This window comes from Fonsecaea nubica (genome assembly GCF_001646965.1).
Source record: "Fonsecaea nubica strain CBS 269.64 chromosome Unknown Scaff21, whole genome shotgun sequence".
Taxonomy (NCBI): Eukaryota; Fungi; Ascomycota; class Eurotiomycetes; order Chaetothyriales; family Herpotrichiellaceae; genus Fonsecaea; species Fonsecaea nubica.
Window position 1 is genome coordinate 25,636 of NW_019173694.1, and position 17,909 is coordinate 43,544.

The following is a 17,909-nucleotide window of genomic DNA, read 5'->3' on the forward strand; positions in this document are numbered from 1 at the left end:
TATAGAAGGATATATATGTGCCCTCTTATACATCTTTGCATACATACGAGCCCCCCTCTCCCTCACCTCCCTTCAACCTCTGCCAGATTCCACTACCAAAAACAAAAAACCAAGACCTTTTTCGAATACCAAAAGTCCGCCAACCATGTCTACGCCACGCGTGCTCATCCTCGGCGGGCACGGCAAAGTCTCTCTCTTCCTCCAACCCCTCCTCCTCGCCAAGAAATGGTCCGTCACCAGCGTGGTCCGCAACCCGGCGCACGAGGTCGAGATCCTGGCGCTCGGCAAGGACAAGCCCGGCAAGATCGAGGTGTTGGTGGACAGTCTCGACGACGTCAAGGAGGTCAGTGATGCGCAGCGCGTGTTGGACAAGGTCAAGCCGGATATCGTCGTGTGGAGTGCCGGTAAAGTTCATCTCTCATCTCATATTGTTTTTCAAAACAAACCCCTGCTAGCAGTCGCACTGTGCTGTTGGACTCCATGGGGGCGAGTATATTGTGTATTGACGATGGAGTGGATTGACTAGGCGCCGGTGGCAAGGGCGGACCGGAAAGGACAAAGGCAGTTGACATGGTCGCCGCAAAGTGCTACATCTCGGCCTCGCTGGCCATGCCGGGCGTCAAGAAGTTCCTGATGGTGTCATACCACGCAGTAAGTTGCTTTTTTCAGTTCACATCCTAGCAAACCAACCCCTCGCAGACTCTTCTACTAACAATTCCCGCGTTGCAGTCTCGCAAGGGTTATCCGCCGTGGTGGACCGAGGAAGACCGGAAAGCCGCGGACAACATCAATCAAAACGTCCTGCCGCACTACTTCCAGGCCAAAGTGGAGGCGGACGAGCACCTCGAAGCCCTCGCGAAGAAGAGACGGGACGGCGGCGACCAAGAGTTTCAGGCCATCAACTTGAGACCAGGCACTTTGACGGACAGGCCAGGCACGGGCAAGGTGACGCTGGGCAAGACGTCGATATCTGGGAGTAAGCACCACAAGTTTCTCCGTTTCTTCATTCCTCCTGTTTTCGCTGACGAGTCTCCACCAAACTCTCAGATGTACCGCGTGAGGATGTCGCCAAGGTGGCCGCGGCGTTGTTGGATCGGAACGATACACGAGGCTGGTTTGATCTGCTGGAGGGCGACGTGCCCATCGAAGAAGCAATCGACAGCCTCGTCAAGAGCGGGCACAACGGTCTGGAAGGAGAAGACATGCAGCGGATTTGGGCCAGAGATACATCTCTATAAAGGAGCCGTCAAAACCAGGCAAACCCCGTGTAATCGAGAAAGCATCACAGACAATTTCACCCTACCAGTTTGTTCCCAATTCGACAAAAAGCCCTTGTCAATTCCTAACAGGTTCTAATACAGCTGGTGAAAGGCAGCATTCGTCAACAAGGCTGTCCGGATTATGTATGGCCCACACGAGGCTGAGAGTGTACCAACCTGTCATGTTCTGCTTCCCCGCTCACGGGATCAGCTTCATGTTGCGTCACGATTCTCCATCTCCAAATCTTACAAATGATGGAAAGACAAGTCAAACGTAAAGACATTTCTCCTTCGAACTCGTCGTCTTGTTAGAAGAAGATCCTTTTTGGCTCAGAAAGCACATCGGAATCATGGGTTCAGTCTCACATCCCGACGCAGATATCTACCCAGAGGCAACAGGCCCTGCAGCCAAGATTGTCGCGGCGCATCAAAAGGACGAGCCCATCACTTTGTACTCGGGATGGTTTTGTCCCTTTGTGCAAAGAGCATGGATCACTCTTGAGGAGAAGCAGATTCCGTACAAGTACGTCGAGATCAATCCATATCGGAAGGAACCAAGGTGCGTGTCACATCACTGCATGTCGCTGGAACACTTTGTGCCGACTGAAGACAGTTTTCTGAAGCTCAACCCGCGAGGTTTAGTCCCTACATTGGGATGCCCTCAAGAGGATGGGTCAACCAAGCCATTGATCGAGTCCAATATCATCTGCGAGTAAGTCATGATAGCCACCTGGCTGAACAGGCTGCTCTCAGCTGACACTATCAGATATCTGGAAGACATGTATCCTAACCAGACACCTTTGTGGCCCCGCGACCCCTACAAAAAAGCTGTCATGAAAGTCTGGGTCGATCACATCACGACCAGGATCCTGCCGGCATACCACAGGTAGTTATTGATGCACCCCAGTCTGAACTCGAGATCTCACAGCGGTATAGGGTCCTGCAACACACAGATAAAAGCCCGTATCCCTTGGAGAAAGCACGCACCGAGCTTCTGAACGCCCTGAAGACATGGATTTCCAACGCTGATCCTGAAGGTCCATATTTTATGGGCAAAGACTTCACTTTCGGCGACGTAGCACTCGCACCCTGGGCCGTCAGGATGTGGGTGCTCGATCACTTCAAGGGTGGCTTGGGCATCCCCCCTCCAGGTCAGGGCGGCGAGGACGAGCAACTGTGGAATCGATGGCGGAAATGGTTTGATGTCGTATCGTCGAGGAAATCAGTGACTGAGACCATGAGTGACAAGGAGCACTACCTGCCTATATATCAGCGTTATGCCGAAGACCGGGCGATGAGTGAAATGGCCAAAGCGATTAGAGAAGGAAGAGGGGTGCCATGAAGTGATTGAGTAGAGGATGCATATCGTTGAGACCATAATACTTGTCTGCACCACCTGAACATGATTTCTTACAAGGAGCGCCAGGGGTAGAAGTACAAACACTGAGTCGTCGATGGCCGTCAGACTCAATAGGTGCTCCGAATGCACGAAATGTCACAACTCCTGTAGATACACTGGTACCGAGTACGTTGTGAGTACCTCGTAGTCATGTGTAGTTGGGGTGGAGGTGCAACTCCCCATGCACAAATCGATGAGTGGAATTTTCCTTGGCGCGTTTCGCGTTTCAACGGCAGCGACTGCACATGCTCAAGATCAGTCCCATATCATGTATTTCTGCTCCCACAGCCTCGCACCAGCTGTCCTCACCTACGTCTGACGGCAAGGCCCATTGAGGTATGGCACAGGGGCTAGTATTCATCGATACCGGTTGATGTAGGGGCTGTTCATGTGCGATCGCGGAACCAACATGCCACGCGCCCCTCGAAGAGCAGCGCATCAGGCTCGCAACAATGAAGTCACGACGACACCGACTCGCAATGCCTTGACGGCGGAAATCCCACCCTTCATGCTCGAAACCCCTCCGCATGCTCCTTTCATCACGACCCCATTGCCTCCGTCGAACAATCCAGGCAATTCAATTGTTCCAGAGACCAATCCCGCCCGCCATCAACACGGTCGGAATGAACCAACACCGACCGCCCATGGAGTTGGTCATATTCAGAACGATGCCACTGAAGAGGCACAGGCCGCACAGAATGCCCTCGGCTCAACGGCTTCGGAAGGGGGTCATGCAGATGAGCAGTCATTACTTGAATTTGTTCACCATGATATTGAAGATGCCAGACAACTCCACGGTTTGCGAGACATATCATCCTTAGCAACGTGGACGTTGTCCTCCACAAAGCCCGGTTGCGGACTGCCTCAACTGCGGAACCCGAGTCCAAACTTATTCTGGCAGAGTGACGGGCCTCAACCTCATACATTGACCTTACACTTTTTCAAACTTGTTGCTATTGTCAAAATGAGAATCTATTTGGACTTTGAGCTTGACGAGTCGTACACACCTACGAAGATGAAGTTTTACGCGGGCATGTCAGAAGGCAGTTTGGTTGAGTTTGGTTCATGGGAAGTCACCGACACTGTTGATCCGGAGACGGGGGAGGCACACAGTAGCATCGAAGGTCTACGGGGCTGGATTGATGTGCCACTGAATGGAGTTGGTGGAAGGGAACCACGCTACTATGGAAACTCGGACATGATTGCTAGTCAGGGGGAGCCCACACTTTATCCCCTCAGAGCAGACCGTCAGGAGAATCCAGGGGGGGATGTGCTAAAGGCGATGGTGGTACAGATTCGTATTTGTGAAAACCACCAGAATGGCAAAGATACTCATGTTCGGGGATTCCAGGTGTTTGGACGAGACTACAGCCATCACGCAGAGACGAAGAGCCATGCGAGAAGGATCAAAGGCAGCAAAGAGAAGCAGACGCTAGGAGGCGATGACGGTGGCGAACGAGTTGCTGGGCTGTCTATGGCAGACTGGATGGGTGATCCAGAGATACGATAGATGCTGCATGACTTTGATGACTTTTGCCACGACACGGCCGTTACCGATTGAAAGCATTAATGGGCAAACTGGGACGAGCTGCTGGATCACCACTATAATCCTCACAAAACTGTTTCGAATGACGATCTGCGGACTGACTGGTACTGGGGCTGCCATTGATGAGCACAATTCATACGAAGCACACAGCGCACATTGCACACTGCACTTTGCACACTTCAGGCTGCAGACCTGCCACCTTCACTCTTCATTCTTCACTCTTCGCTCTTTACCTTTCACACACAACCGCCGAACCACATTCTCCTGCGATTTCATCTTTCTCCGCCACTGTTCAGACTACAATCCCCATCCTCGGTCTAAACAGTCACCTAAATAGCATGCAAAAAATGGTCAGCCTACGTGTATCAATCCTGCTTCTCCTCTGTTTCGCCATCTGCTCGCCATTGTGGTTCCTTGTAGATAAGATCCCCCAAGGTCAGCATAACTCGGATCAGGTTCGCTGTGGGACGATGCTAATGAGCTTATCCCAGATACCTGGGTCAAGAATCGCTGTGACAATCTCCCTTCCCAAGCTCGAGCGTCATCGACGACAAGTCAAGTGTCAGCCCCTTCAAGCTGCATGCTGCAGCCCTACAGCTCGACCAAGATTCAGTCTTGCCTCTCCGACCAACGCCTCATTTTCTTTGGTGGTTCGAAAGCTCGCCAGATATTCTGGACCGTGGCAGGAAAGCTGGACCCCAGTGATTCTCAGATTCCTAGCAAGAGCTTTGAGGCCAAAATCGAAGCCACAACAAGATATGACTCAGCTGGGACGGAAATCATTCATGTCTGGGACCCAACATTCAACTCGACCCGCCATGCCCTCGTGGGCCGCAGGCCAACAGAAAAGGACTACGCTCCTGCAGACTACCCATGGATGCATGACGACATTCACTTCTTTTTCCAAGAGGATGGCATTCATCTCACCGATGAGGCTGCACCCCTTCATGCCGACATTGTATTGAATTACTTCTGCAATAAGCTCATCGGTACACCATCGAAAGGCTCTCAAGCATACTGTTGTGCCTCTTATGTCGGCCCAAACGTGGCACAGAAGCTACTGCTGTTCATGAGCTCATGTGCGATCGTCTATTACCTCTTTTCGTTCTTTGGCGTCAGAAAACATACCAATAGCCATGAGAGAGACTGGTTCTTCTTCCACGAAGCCCCCAGAACCATGGGTGCAATGACTACAATCTCTGTTGCCATACTGTACTGCTTCATGGCCGATCGTACCGTCTTGTTCGATAAAGCTTCGAAAACGGTAGAGTTGGGCAAATTTATAGGCGGGGCCATCCTCGCGCTGCTCGCAGGCCTGGCAACCTTCAAACAAAGTCGGCCTCAGCATGCGACAACCGGTGAGATAGCATTTCCAGAACACCGACAGGTACTTTCCAGGCAGCAAACAGAGGAGTGGAAAGGCTGGATGCAAATCATCATCCTGTTGTACCACTACTGTGGCTTGTCGAAAGTCCTCTGGGTCTATCAGTTTGTCCGGCTATTGGTCTCATCTTACCTCTTCATGACTGGGTTTGGTCACACCTATTATTTCATCACCACGAACGACTTCTCGTTTCACAGGGTGGCTAGTGTCTTGCTGAGGACGAATCTCCTTAACGTCATTCTCGCTTTCGTCATGGGAACTCGATACGACCTGTACTATTTCCCGATGCTGACCAGCTTGTGGTTTCTCATTGTCTGGGCAACGGTCCCCAAGACTGCAACACCTGGTGTGGATATACGTCGTTTCGTCCGTCGAACAGCCATATCTGTAACGTTAGTCAGGGTCACTCTAGGAGCTAGCAATAACATTGCGGCAGTCCTCGCTATGATCTGTCCTCCAGGCTGGGGCCTTCCCGAAATCGACGGACAGGAGTTCATTTTCAGATTCAGCCTTGACGCCTACATTGCATTCATTGGCATGATCACCGCTGTGCTGTATGTACAGTATGACACTTCCCATGGCCTCCAGTGTCATAAAACTGCAATGGAGACCGTCCCTTGGTCGCAACTCGCTTCACGACTGACGACATGGGGTGCTGCGTTTGTCATTTTGGCATACTCGATATTGTGCGGCTTTTTCCCAGACAAGTTCCGCTACAATGAGTGGCACCCATTTCTCTCGCCGTTTCCTGTGCTAGCTTTCGTTGTCCTTAGGAATTCGACTCGAAAATTGTCAGCCTGCCACAGTCGACTCTTTGCATGGTTTGGTCGATGTTCTCTGGAGACTTTTGTCTTTCAATACCACACCTTACTTGCTGCCGACTCCCGGGGCGTGCTCCATCCAAGACTCGCCTGCAAATTCCTCGGTCGGCAGGCTTGTCGAGGCATGTTCGATGCTTTGGAGACAGCAATGGTGGTAGCGGGGTTTCTTTGCATTAGCACTGCTACGACAAATGCTCTCTCTACCATCACCAAGAGTCTTGTTGGTCTCGGAGGTAGGATACTGTTCACTCTCATCGGCTTGTGGATACTCAACCTGGCGTGGAATGCATTGGCCGTTGACACCACATATTAATACTGGTGGGAGATCACCAAACATGGCACTGTTACCATCCACCCACCCTCTACCCTCTTGGTTAATTCCGCCCTTGGAGGCTCACCATGCCAGAATTAGAAAAGTCTTCTCCAATTTTCAAGCCTTGCCTACTCCACATTCTCGGTATGTTTCCTCGAATGTGACCTGGCGGCGGAGAAGAACGCACTTCACGTTAAGTTTTTTTGACCTTGTGTACCAGATGAGTCAATGATCGAAAGGGCATGCAATTCATGACATGGCCGGACTGGGTCCCAATCGCACAGAGTGTCGAATGTAAGAGCAGGCTGTGTGTCCGATATCGTACCTGCTGATCTCACACCTCTTTTAGAATGCATACAAGTACAATTCCATTATGAAACGGCATGTTACTCCGGCAAATGCGTGCCGTGCGGTTTTCGGCGCGATGAGTTGCCTCCGCAGTCCCAGTACTCCATAGACCCAGCAATCCCAAGTGAATCACTCTCTTCGTCCCGCTCCAGGAAACCTCTTGTTTTCAAACCTGTCTGGGCATTTGTGCGGCTTGTCCTGCGTAGCTTGCGCATGTTGTCAAAGACCTTTGACCTGAGGCAAGACAGGACACGACTTGCGACGCAAGCAACCCGTTATGGGCGAGGACAAGCCAGAAGGAGATGGCGAAGAGGTCGCCATTGAAGTTCCCATGCAGCCGGGGGAGCCTGTTGCAGCTGTGGATGCATCTATTGAACCACCATACGGATGGGTTGTCTGTATCGCCATGCATTTGATCAATGGATTCACATGGGGCATCATTGCGGTATGGTCACTTGGTCCTAGCATGTCGTATAGTGAGTACTGACGTTAAGCCTAGTCTTATGGTGTTTACCTATCGTACTACATTGATAATTCTATATTCCCCGGTGCCTCGGATTTGGACTATACGTTTATTGGTGGCGTCAACTTCGCCTGTGCCATGCTCTGCGGACCTATTGTCAACTTGTTTGTCCGAAGACTCGGGACACATATCCCTATGTACTGCGGCTGTGTCATGTTCGCGGGCGGCTTTGTCGCAGCCTCATTTGCCACAGAGTACTGGCATCTTATTCTGACGCAGGGCATCCTGGTTGGGTATGTGGCTGCGGTCTTGTCCTGAACGTGCGTCAGACTAATATTTGGCAGGTTGGGAACAGGCTTTTCATGGCTACCAGCTACACCCATACTTCCCCAGTGGTTCAACAGAAATAGGAGTTTAGCTCAAGGCATCGCAGCCGCAGGGAGCGGCATTGGCGGCGTGATATTCTCGGCCGCAACAACCCCCATGATCGAGAATCTTTCGCTTGCTTGGTCACTACGGATCACTGGCATCCTCGCATTTGTGGTCCTGTTTACGGCCTGTTCGTTGATCCGCGACAGAAACAAGACAATCCGTCCCAGCTACAAGCCTATAGACACGGAGCTCCTGAAAAGGTATCAGGTCTGGCTGCTTATCTTCTACACGTTCTTTTCCATCCTTGGCTACATCGTCGCGATCTATTCTCTAGGTAAATTAGCAGTCCCATACCACCCCAACATGAAGCTGATCTATTTCTTAGGCGCGTTTGCGACATCTCTCGGATTGACTCAAGATCAAGGCGGCACTGTGATCACCATCATGAACGTCGGAACCGCTTTCGGTCGACCTTTCGTCGGGGTGCTAAGCGATCGATTCGGCCGCATGACAATAGCATGCATCCTGACCGCGTCAAACACCTTGCTATCATATGCGATCTGGATTCCTGCCAATTCTTATGGCGTACTTATATTCTTTGCTCTTACTGTGGGCGCGACGAGTGGTGTCTACTGGGGTGTACGAATGAACCACTTCAATGATACGAGTCATGCTAACTTGTTCTTAGACAATTGCTCCTCTTTGTGCCGAGGTCGTTGAACTGAAAGAACTTCCATCAGCCCTCAGTCTGATGTGGGTGACTGTCTCTATGCCTGCTTTATGTGAGTCCTTGTAACGGCCGCCGACTGATGAAACCGAAGCTCATTCCCTGTGCAGTCTCGGAAGCAATAGCATTGGAGATTCGCCGACCTCATTCGTCCCGGCCTTATTTATGGCCTCAGATCTATACTGGCTTGGTCTTCCTGATCGCAGGCGGTTTCATGTTTGAGCTCCGCCGGCAGAAATGGGGCTTCAGGAGGGAAAGGCATAGATGAAATTTCTCGACACGACATATTATCACCACCATTGTGCCTCATGATGTAACAAACGTGTTGGATACGCTGCGCATCTTCGATGGTGAACACAAAAGCCGGAGACACGTCTCCTGATATGGTCCATCAGCTCCTTTGCTGGACTCAGAGAACACATTACTCGCCATATCCGGCATTCGCACCCCTGGATTGTCCTCGCCGGCATTGGTTGTCCCTGCAGGACAGTGTAGGGTGAATGACCAGTCTAGGGTCCTATCACAAAAAAGACTGGACGACAGCAACGATCACACGTGATCACAATTTGATGAGGACATAACCGCAAAACGACGTTTTCTGGTCCTCTCCCAAGTATTTTCAAATATTGCCCCAACAACCCGTTTCAAAGTGGGTTGAAGACAAGAGGTGGCTTCTCAACGAATCTACTAGGGATGAACTTCGAGTTGGGAATGTGGGCTCCTATGCAAGCTAGAATGACTCTCAAGCGCTCGACATTCTCAAACGCAGTCCTGTCGCTGCCCAATCCTCGAAAGACTCTCCTGAGTCGTGTCCGAAAAGGCTACCAAGCCTCGCCAATACCTCGCTTTTTCACATGGCCTGATACGACGGATCTTCGGCAAGTATTTACATGTTGATGCAGACATACTTGGACAGAGTATGTGTATGTGAATGTCTATGATGTTGTTGTTGCTGCTTAGTCCGAAAACAGACCATCGCAGCTGATATTATTAGATAGAGTAACCAAGTTGTCTGGGGTAACAATAAGCCGAAAACGGCCTACCAGATCGCAAGTGCGGAGATGGTCGAGATCCCCAACATCAGGGCTCGAGGGTTACGAGATCTCTCGTACTCGGTAGTACAGAATAAGGCTTGGCTTGGAAATGGCCTTTAGTGGCATATGCCTCGGTATCAGTATTATTCAGTCACCAATTGTTCTCTTCACTAGTCCCATCTAATCATCGACTGCCGAAGCATTTTGGTCTATCATCGTGGACCAGTTTCTAGTGTCTAGAATATCTTTTTTCCTCGTTGGACTCTCGGTCATCTGTCGCCATCTAAGTAACAGATCGTCCGACATGTCACGGTAGCGGCAACCCTTTGTGCAAAGAGTGAAAAAATAAAAAAACCATGCCCGTGACCGAGATTTACATCCTCCGACACGGCCACCGGCTGGCCTGGTCCCTGAACCCAAGGACGGGAGAGTATTCTTCCAACCACCCATTCCCCACGCATCTCCCAGCAGATCCGCCCCTGGCATCGCACGGCGTGCGTCAGGCGCAAGAGACGGCCGCATACCTCAGCGAAGCGTTCGCCGAAGTGGTCAAGCAAGACCGGTTGAGGGTGTACTCCAGCCTGTTTTACCGGTGTCTCGAAACCCTGCGTCCGGCCGTGGAGGCCCTCCTCGCGCAGGTGCCGGAGAGCGACGTCAAAAGGAGGAGACACCTACAAGTCCGCGGCGAGAGGGGGTTGGGCGAATGGTTCGGCCGGGCCTGGTTCAGACAGCCGCGACCTGCGGACCCGGAGAGGCTCAAGAACGACTTCTTCCCCTGGCTGGACGAGTCGTACGCCTCGCGTGTCGTGCCTTCGGAAAACGGCGAGCGCATCCACGAGCTGCACGACCGCGTGGCGCGCGCGCTGGCTCGCGTCGTGCAGGATGTGGACGAGGAGTATGCGCAAGCTGGGCGAGGGGACGAAGAAGTCACGGTCTTGATATGCGGACACGCCGCCCAGATCATCGCCAGTGGGAGGGCCTTGACTGGGGAGGTCCCCGAGGACTGGGACGAGGAGGACTTTCGGTGTTTTACGTGCGGACTCAGCAAGTTTGTGCGGCGGAAACTGCCTCCTCTGGCTGCCCGTTCATCTGGGGCCCAGCAAGAGATCGACGCTGACTACAGCTACCACGATGAAGACTGGAGGACTACCGGTACCGGCGTGGCTGGGGGATGGGATTGCATCTGGAACAGCGATTGCCGCCACTTGAGTCAGGGCGAGGAGAGGGGCTGGCATTTCCACGGCGACGAGAGTTTTGATTCTTACGAGGAGCTAGAGGGAAGAGGCATCAGAGTGCTGGACGGTGGTATCCATCAGTCCAAGTTATAGACACACTGGACGACAGGTTGAATGTCTCGATGTGGTCTGGTCTCACTTTGGCGTGCTCTGTCTGAAGATTTTGCACATGGATGAGAAACATGAGAGACTTGTCTCCGCATAGACATGGATGGCAGAAGATAGAACATTAGACAGCCTATCTGATGGGTGACAAGAGCTTGAGCGTCGAGTCAAGCAAGTGTTGTGCTCGTATATACGAGTATCCGACGGCTCAATTTGCTGAATAGGTGAATGTCTCGGTTTGGCGGACAAAAGGGGCGTGGGGGAGCCACTTCGACTCCGCCAAAACCCAACAAGAAAATCTCCTTGGGACCTTCGCTCCACTAATTCATACTCGGTTCTGCGACCCTCACAATTGCGATTTCATCATCGCCTTTCTTGTTCCAAGAAGATTTTCTGGTTCGTTCTCTTCTCCCCGCCATCCAGCTGTTGGCTCGGCCCTGACGATTTTGCGATTCCGCCTGTCACTTTTGTTCGATAATGGGTGTTGCTCTTCGATAGGATGATGGCGGCTGTGAAGGGCCTTGTCCTCAGCCATGTCCTCTCCCGGTGCCAGAACGTTGCGCTGTTCTACCGATTGCTATTATGGTATACACTCTTCCCTTCTCGCATAGCTTGTGTTCTGACTGCGGGCAGACCTGCTGGCGACCTTCATCCGACAGACTCGTCCCCAAACACGAACGAGACTTCGAGATGTTGAGCAACAGCGTCGAACATTCCACGACTACTTTGTCACCCATCTCCCATCCTCCTCTCTTCATCCCGACTCCCGCTCTCTGACCGGCCTTGCCCACAAGTTTCCGCGCCAGGCGTCCATGCCGCATACTCCTGATGGGACATCTGCCCCCGCCACCCATCCGTCGGTTTCTCGAGACACCACCGTAGTCCGCATTCCGCTCAAGAGCGCCAAACACCACTATGGTGCATTTGTGTCCAGAGGCAGCAGACCCTACAACGAAGACTCCCATCAAGCAGGCGTCATCGAGCTCCCTGCATTTGCCAAAAAGGCCCCGCTGTCTCTCACCTTGAGCAAAACTCCTGGAGAGGGCACTTCTGCAGAAGGGGCGTCCGGCGATCCTCAGGTCTTCTATTTTGCCGTCTTTGATGGGCATGGGGGAGCAGAGTGCAGCGATTTTCTCCGCGAGTCGCTGCACGATTACATCGAGAAATCGGCCAAGTCGTTTGAGCTGAAGTCGAGCTTGAAGAAGAGTGATAAAAAGGACACCGGGGAAGCGCCGATACTTGGGGGACTTGACGGGGACGAGAATCAGCAAAGAGAGGGCAGGAAGGTGCTCGACAAGCTAGAAGTCAACAAGGACGGTCCGAAGGTAGACGAAGAGGACTCGACGCGTAAAGACAACAAGCCACACCCAAGTGATCCTCCGCTGATCCAGTGCGCTAACAAGAGGAACATTCGACAGTTGGAGAAGGAGCTGACAAGGAATTGGAAAGAGCTTGTCGGCGGGTACTTTCGTCGCTTCAAGCCCGCCTACTTTTCTATCTACAACGGGTATCAGAGGTTGGGCGAGGAGTCGGATGCTCTGAGGCAATCGGGCGAAGATATCGACTGCGGGGTGGCCATCGAGGAGGTCATGACTTATGCTTTCCTAAAAGCGGACTACGATTTTGTGGCCGCTCAAGCAGCCAAGAACTCAGAGAGCGTGGACAACACGAGGGCTGAAAGACCTCTGAACGAAGGAGACATCCTGGGTGAACCTCATAGGTTTGCGACACATCTTGGTGGACCTCAGAGGTTCAGAGGTGGGAGTACTTGCAGTGTGGCAATGGTATCGACGCCATCGCCAACGCCCTTCTGGAACCCTGCGACCACATCTACATTGCTGGTGGCCCATGTCGGGGACACAAGAATCATACTCTGCTCTACGGTCACAGGGCAAGCAATACCTTTGACCACGAATCATCACCCCTCGTCACCAGTGGAGAGCAACAGACTTAGAAGGTATGCGGCATCATTTGTGACTGACTCGTTTGGCGAAGAGCGGATCTTGGGTCTGGCCAACACCCGAGCATTTGGTGATATCGCCTCGAAGAGAATGGGTGTCAGCGCAGAACCTGAGATCAAGAGGGTGGAACTGGGGCCGGCTGAATATTCATTCGCGGTTTTGATGTCGGACGGCGTTTCAGGCACTCTAGATGACCAGGAAGTCGTGGACATTGTCAAAGAAGCTAAAACGCCCGAGCAGGCTGCGCGGGATGTGGTCAATTTCGCCACAGAGGTCTCTACCGAAGGCGACAATGCTACATGCTTGGTGGTGAGGATGGGCGGATGGGAGCGACGACAAGAGGGCGGCAATGGAAGCCTGGGGACCAAGGAGATGCGAGATTTTAAGAGACAACAGGCATCTGATCCCAGAAGTCGGCAGCAATAGAAGGGGTGGCCTGAAGGCATTCTATAGGCAGACTATATTATCTACTGTAAATATATAATGGGTACCTACATCAGGTGGTGGTGGTGGTGGTGCTGCTGCTGCTATAGTACTATATACCTCTGGGTTATACCTACCTACCGTGCTGCCTCAGCATCTGGTCTCCCAAGTTGGAAATGTAACCATGTGGCTATCCCCCGTCTCGATTGTCCATTCAGCGCCGTTAGAAGCGCAGACGAGGGCGAGTCGGACCAGGGAATTGATTCGTCCGAATGGATATCGCTCCATCCGCGGTTCCGGGAAGAGACCCTGATCCAGAACGCATGTCCAAGAAGAGGAAATAAATATTCACGCAGTCCTTAACCACGGCCAGGCTTCCCCTCAAAATTGTGACTTTGTAATCGCTCCTCTAGTTCTATCAATGTCTGTTTCTTGTCCATCTGTGCGCTGAATCAGCCAAGTTGTGCTAGCCTTTGAAGTTGCCCGAAAAGATACGCGCGACTTTGCTCGTCCATCCCGCGCCAGTCCGCAAGCCAAAAGCACCAGATTCCCCGAGTCTCCAGTCGATACGAGCCTCCTTATCAGACTGGCGTCCCCCCTTCGCGACGCCTCTCTCTCCCTACCCTGATCGAGCAGTTGTTCACGAGACTCGACGTCCTTGAGCTTCGTGACCTATCTTCTTCTTAAGCCTTGTCCAATTCTTGGAACGCACAGCCATCGACGCCTGCTACAGAGCGGACTTATCATGGGACAAAAGGATCGAGCCGTGGGAGCAAACGGCTACATCAGTGGTGTCAATGGACACGCAAAAGCAAACGGCACCGTGCCAATGAGTACAAAAATGGAGGAGGACATTTACGAGGAGGAAAACATCTTCCTCTTCATCCCCAACATCATCGGTATGGAATCACATACAAGTTCGCATGTGGACGGACAGTGTCCCTGTCGCCCGTGCATGCACCAAGAATTGCGATCTGACTGTACCCTTTGCTACAACTATAGGATATGCTCGAATCATCCTCGCCCTCGCCTCTTTATACTATATGCCCCTGCACCCTCGCACGTGCTCCGGCTTGTACAGTTTCTCCTGCATTCTCGATGCCGCAGACGGCCTTGCTGCGCGCCGATACAACCAGTCCACCACTTTCGGCGCAGTGCTGGACATGGTGACCGACCGCTGTACAACCTCTTGCTTGCTTGTTTTCCTGGCCTCGGCGTTCCCGAGGTGGTCGATCATCTTCCAGGGACTGATCAGCTTGGATTTGGCGAGTCACTACGTTCACATGTATGCGACCCTGACCATGGGCGGACAAAGTCATAAGAAAGTGGACTCGAGCCGGAGCTGGATTCTACATCTGTATTACACGAATAAGGTGTGTTACATCCCTCTGGCCAACTGATTGTCGAATTGGCTAGCGGAGGCGGCTGACCTGGATTGGAAATTGCTATAGGTCGTGCTTTTCATGTTCTGCGCTCTGAACGAACTCTTTTTCATTGCCCTTTACCTCCTCTCCTTTTCCTCGCCTCTCCTATCCCCCTCACTTCTGGTCACCAGTGAGAGCGGCCTATCATCCACCCAACCCGGGTCACCCGCACACCCCAAACCCAGCGCCATCTTTGTCAATCCCTGGAGTGCGGGGGCGATGGAAATGGCTCGCGCGAACAAGATGGATAGCACTATTCCCTGGATTCTGGCAGGGATCAGCGCCCCCATTATGCTTGGGAAGCAGATCATCAACGTCATTCAGCTGGTCAAGGCCTGCAAGTGGTTGGGCGAAGGAGACGTGGCAGCGAGGAGAAAGGCAGGCATCACAAAGATGAGAAAGAAGAAGGCGTAAAAGAAACGGGGTTGCGACATCCTGCAGAGCAGGACTTTGCTGTGAGATATATTTCGAGCGGGTTGCGCACGTCAAAGTCTGGCGCGTGGATTGTATATGTGTATGGAAATTTGGACATGGCAGCCAGGGGCACTAGTGGATCAAGATCTCAGCCCCCCCTCTGAAGCGAGCCACATACAGATGAACGCCTACTATTGAATGGACCGGTACAGATGAACCGCAGCACTCGATGCGACAGAAATGCAGCGTTGCTCCACTTGAGCACAGGGACGGTATTCAGGAGTATCGGGAGTCAACCGCTTCAAGGGCAGAGTGGTCCGCAAGGAAAAGGTTGAACTTGAAGTCAGGCGACGTGGGGTCATTTCAGCAAAGCGGGTTATCGCTGACGACTTCTGTGCCTGTGGACAATGGCGAATGGACGATAATCCCACTTCCAGCTATTGTGATGTTTCGGGAAGGGCGTCAAAGGGAAACCGGGTACAATAATATCTCCGTGGCCATCTTCTGGGTTTGGATCTGGTGCACGGGCAACGGCGAAAGAACAAGGGATTGTTTGATTGGGGTTTTCTTGGAGTCGAAATCCACATGTCGCGGACAGACATACTGTACGAGGTATTATTGTTACATAGATATCAGTGGTCTTTGGAGCGTCTATATTTTTCAACTGAAGGACCGTACTCGGTAACGAGGTACAGTCAATCTAATAGTGAGGACGTTGTCTGACTGTCTCTCGGTGATATTGGTGGGACTGTCTGAACATTACCCACCCAAGTAGTCAACTTGAGTATGTACATCTGTGTAAGCACATAGGCATAAACCAAGGGAGTACAGAGCACCCGATTCCTAGCCAAGTACCTAGGTAGGTCTGTATAATGTATAATGTATCATGTATAATGTATAACGTATAAAATATATACTCCGTGGGCGTCTTGACCCCCACTCCACATATGTACAAGTACGGAGTATAAGGCGCAGAGGTACTCGGTACACGTGTAGTTAACGGGCCACAACGGTCATCGTGCATTGGCGGCTCTGGGCTACAGGCTACGGGGAACAGTCTACAGGGGAGTCCCTTGTACAAGCTGTCTCCTCGCTCATTACCGACCCCAGCACTTTTATATATGAGTAGAACTCATAGCAACGATACTTGATACTTTGTATAGCGCTCTACCTGACACCATACATTACCCCCATAGTATCGTTGTTTCTTGATTTAGAATATACACTCAAAAATATATAAGTCAGCAAAACCTTAGACATTGGCCCAACCGAAGTCAGGTGCGGTCGCTAAGAAACTGATCCTCTTCTACTTGCTCATCACCCACCCTGTGCCCACACCCGCCATGATAGTAGAAGAGGCCGTTTTTTAATTCGGTAGGATCCTCGCCAAGGTATAAAACCCCATATGGGTGGTGGGCACTGGCCAGGTGACCCAAAACCTCCCAAGGCGAGGAAACATGTCTTAACCCAGCGCAAGAGCGAAGCCCGTCGGTTTCGAACTCAAGGCCTTGTCTAAAGTTCGGGGTTTCTCTGTATTCCACTGCAAGTCCCAGCGCCAGGACATCCGCAGGGTATACGTAGTGAGAAGGTCTGTCAGTCATTAGCAATTCCAGGTTCATCTGTTTGCCCGCGTCGGCAGGTAACATCCTCTGGAATGCTGACCAGGATTGTGCGAGTGTAATCTTTATTCTGGCCTTTTCCGTTTCCTGAAGGGACAGTCACTCTTCATCAGACTTGGCGGATGGACGTGAAGATGCACTGGAATCGCAAAAGGGTAGGTAGGCCTGGATAAGTGAATCTGCTGCGCACCCTGGTTCACCAGGACAAACACTCCATCTCTTCGACCCTCTTCACAGTTCAATCAACGCGTGCATGAACAGTCGAGTTCTCCTTCGGCCATTGACCAGAACACCAGTCACGCTTCGCCAGGCAATCTCTGCTTCCATCCCCATCTGTGATTCTAAAAAAGGTGTGAGTTGAGGACGTCCACACCTTCTCGCATATATGTCTGATCGGTGTTCGCCCGGTCGTGCTAGTAATGCTGGCGAGTGAAGCTCCCATCTCGAATCGTGACAGACTGTTGCATGTCCCACAACGATCCCAAGTGGATAGCTGGTCAGTCGCTATTGGTAAGACAGGCGGGAGGTTCCTTCGAGAATTGAGCATTGTAGAAAATGCCCGCCGGGTGGGAGACCAGAAGACAGCAAAGGGGATACCAGCCAAGTGCTGATGATATGTGAGAATGGATTCCCACCAACCTACATCAAGGTATGTCGGGTTGAAAACAATTTTGGCAATCGGCAACAAACCTCAGACTATTGGATGTAGGTTGGACAGAAACTGGCGTGGAAGAATGGAGACTTGATCAGTGTCGCTTATAGGATCTTCGAGAATGTCGGGCGGGCGACATACATGGCTGAAGCGAACAAACAGGAGAATAAGCGGACCGCAAAATCCGAGATCCAGCAAACATAACGAGGAACAACTCAGACCTAGGGATTGGTCGTCAGTTTCCTCCTGGACTCATACGAGGTGTGCCGAGGCTTTATCAAGAAAGAAATCACAGGTGGCATTCTCTTCTCAATCTTGTTGCTTGTTGGCCTGAGCCACAAGCATGCGTCTGTTGTGCTGGGGAAGGGTATGATTGTCAGCAGCATCATAACTCAAAATCCTTCGTTCTC

At 51.9% G+C, this 17,909-nt stretch overlaps 8 protein-coding genes across 8 annotated transcripts; all 8 read left to right on the forward strand.

The window, feature by feature from the left end:
• Positions 1–145: 145 nt before the first annotated feature.
• Positions 146–1,238, forward strand: AYO20_04103 (hypothetical protein; the record flags this gene model as incomplete). The annotated part of the gene is made up of 4 exons (XM_022642402.1): positions 146–404; positions 527–651; positions 700–976; positions 1,048–1,238. 4 exons carry the CDS (start codon positions 146–148, stop codon positions 1,236–1,238), a joined length of 852 nt encoding a protein of 283 aa, XP_022501499.1.
• A 371-nt stretch (positions 1,239–1,609) lies between these two features.
• AYO20_04104 (hypothetical protein) lies at positions 1,610–2,601 on the forward strand (the record flags this gene model as incomplete). The annotated part of the gene is made up of 4 exons (XM_022642403.1): positions 1,610–1,818; positions 1,873–1,971; positions 2,026–2,145; positions 2,196–2,601. 4 exons carry the CDS (start codon positions 1,610–1,612, stop codon positions 2,599–2,601), a joined length of 834 nt encoding a protein of 277 aa, XP_022501500.1.
• Positions 2,602–3,067: 466 nt separating this feature from the next.
• On the forward strand, positions 3,068–4,168 carry AYO20_04105 (hypothetical protein; the record flags this gene model as incomplete). Its single annotated transcript, XM_022642404.1, has 1 exon — positions 3,068–4,168. One exon carries the CDS (start codon positions 3,068–3,070, stop codon positions 4,166–4,168), a length of 1,101 nt encoding a protein of 366 aa, XP_022501501.1.
• A 616-nt stretch (positions 4,169–4,784) lies between these two features.
• AYO20_04106 (hypothetical protein) lies at positions 4,785–6,722 on the forward strand (the record flags this gene model as incomplete). The annotated part of the gene is made up of 1 exon (XM_022642405.1): positions 4,785–6,722. One exon carries the CDS (start codon positions 4,785–4,787, stop codon positions 6,720–6,722), a length of 1,938 nt encoding a protein of 645 aa, XP_022501502.1.
• Positions 6,723–7,347: 625 nt separating this feature from the next.
• On the forward strand, positions 7,348–8,900 carry AYO20_04107 (hypothetical protein; the record flags this gene model as incomplete). The annotated part of the gene is made up of 6 exons (XM_022642406.1): positions 7,348–7,515; positions 7,570–7,826; positions 7,878–8,239; positions 8,291–8,544; positions 8,594–8,687; positions 8,743–8,900. The coding sequence occupies 6 exons, from the start codon at positions 7,348–7,350 to the stop codon at positions 8,898–8,900; spliced, it is 1,293 nt and encodes a 430-aa protein (XP_022501503.1).
• A 1,122-nt stretch (positions 8,901–10,022) lies between these two features.
• On the forward strand, positions 10,023–10,994 carry AYO20_04108 (hypothetical protein; the record flags this gene model as incomplete). The annotated part of the gene is made up of 1 exon (XM_022642407.1): positions 10,023–10,994. One exon carries the CDS (start codon positions 10,023–10,025, stop codon positions 10,992–10,994), a length of 972 nt encoding a protein of 323 aa, XP_022501504.1.
• A 545-nt stretch (positions 10,995–11,539) lies between these two features.
• Positions 11,540–13,393, forward strand: AYO20_04109 (hypothetical protein; the record flags this gene model as incomplete). Its single annotated transcript, XM_022642408.1, has 2 exons — positions 11,540–11,591; positions 11,640–13,393. 2 exons carry the CDS (start codon positions 11,540–11,542, stop codon positions 13,391–13,393), a joined length of 1,806 nt encoding a protein of 601 aa, XP_022501505.1.
• Positions 13,394–14,135: 742 nt separating this feature from the next.
• AYO20_04110 (hypothetical protein) lies at positions 14,136–15,228 on the forward strand (the record flags this gene model as incomplete). Its single annotated transcript, XM_022642409.1, has 3 exons — positions 14,136–14,289; positions 14,393–14,763; positions 14,842–15,228. 3 exons carry the CDS (start codon positions 14,136–14,138, stop codon positions 15,226–15,228), a joined length of 912 nt encoding a protein of 303 aa, XP_022501506.1.
• Between the last annotated feature and the right edge of the window lie 2,681 nt (positions 15,229–17,909).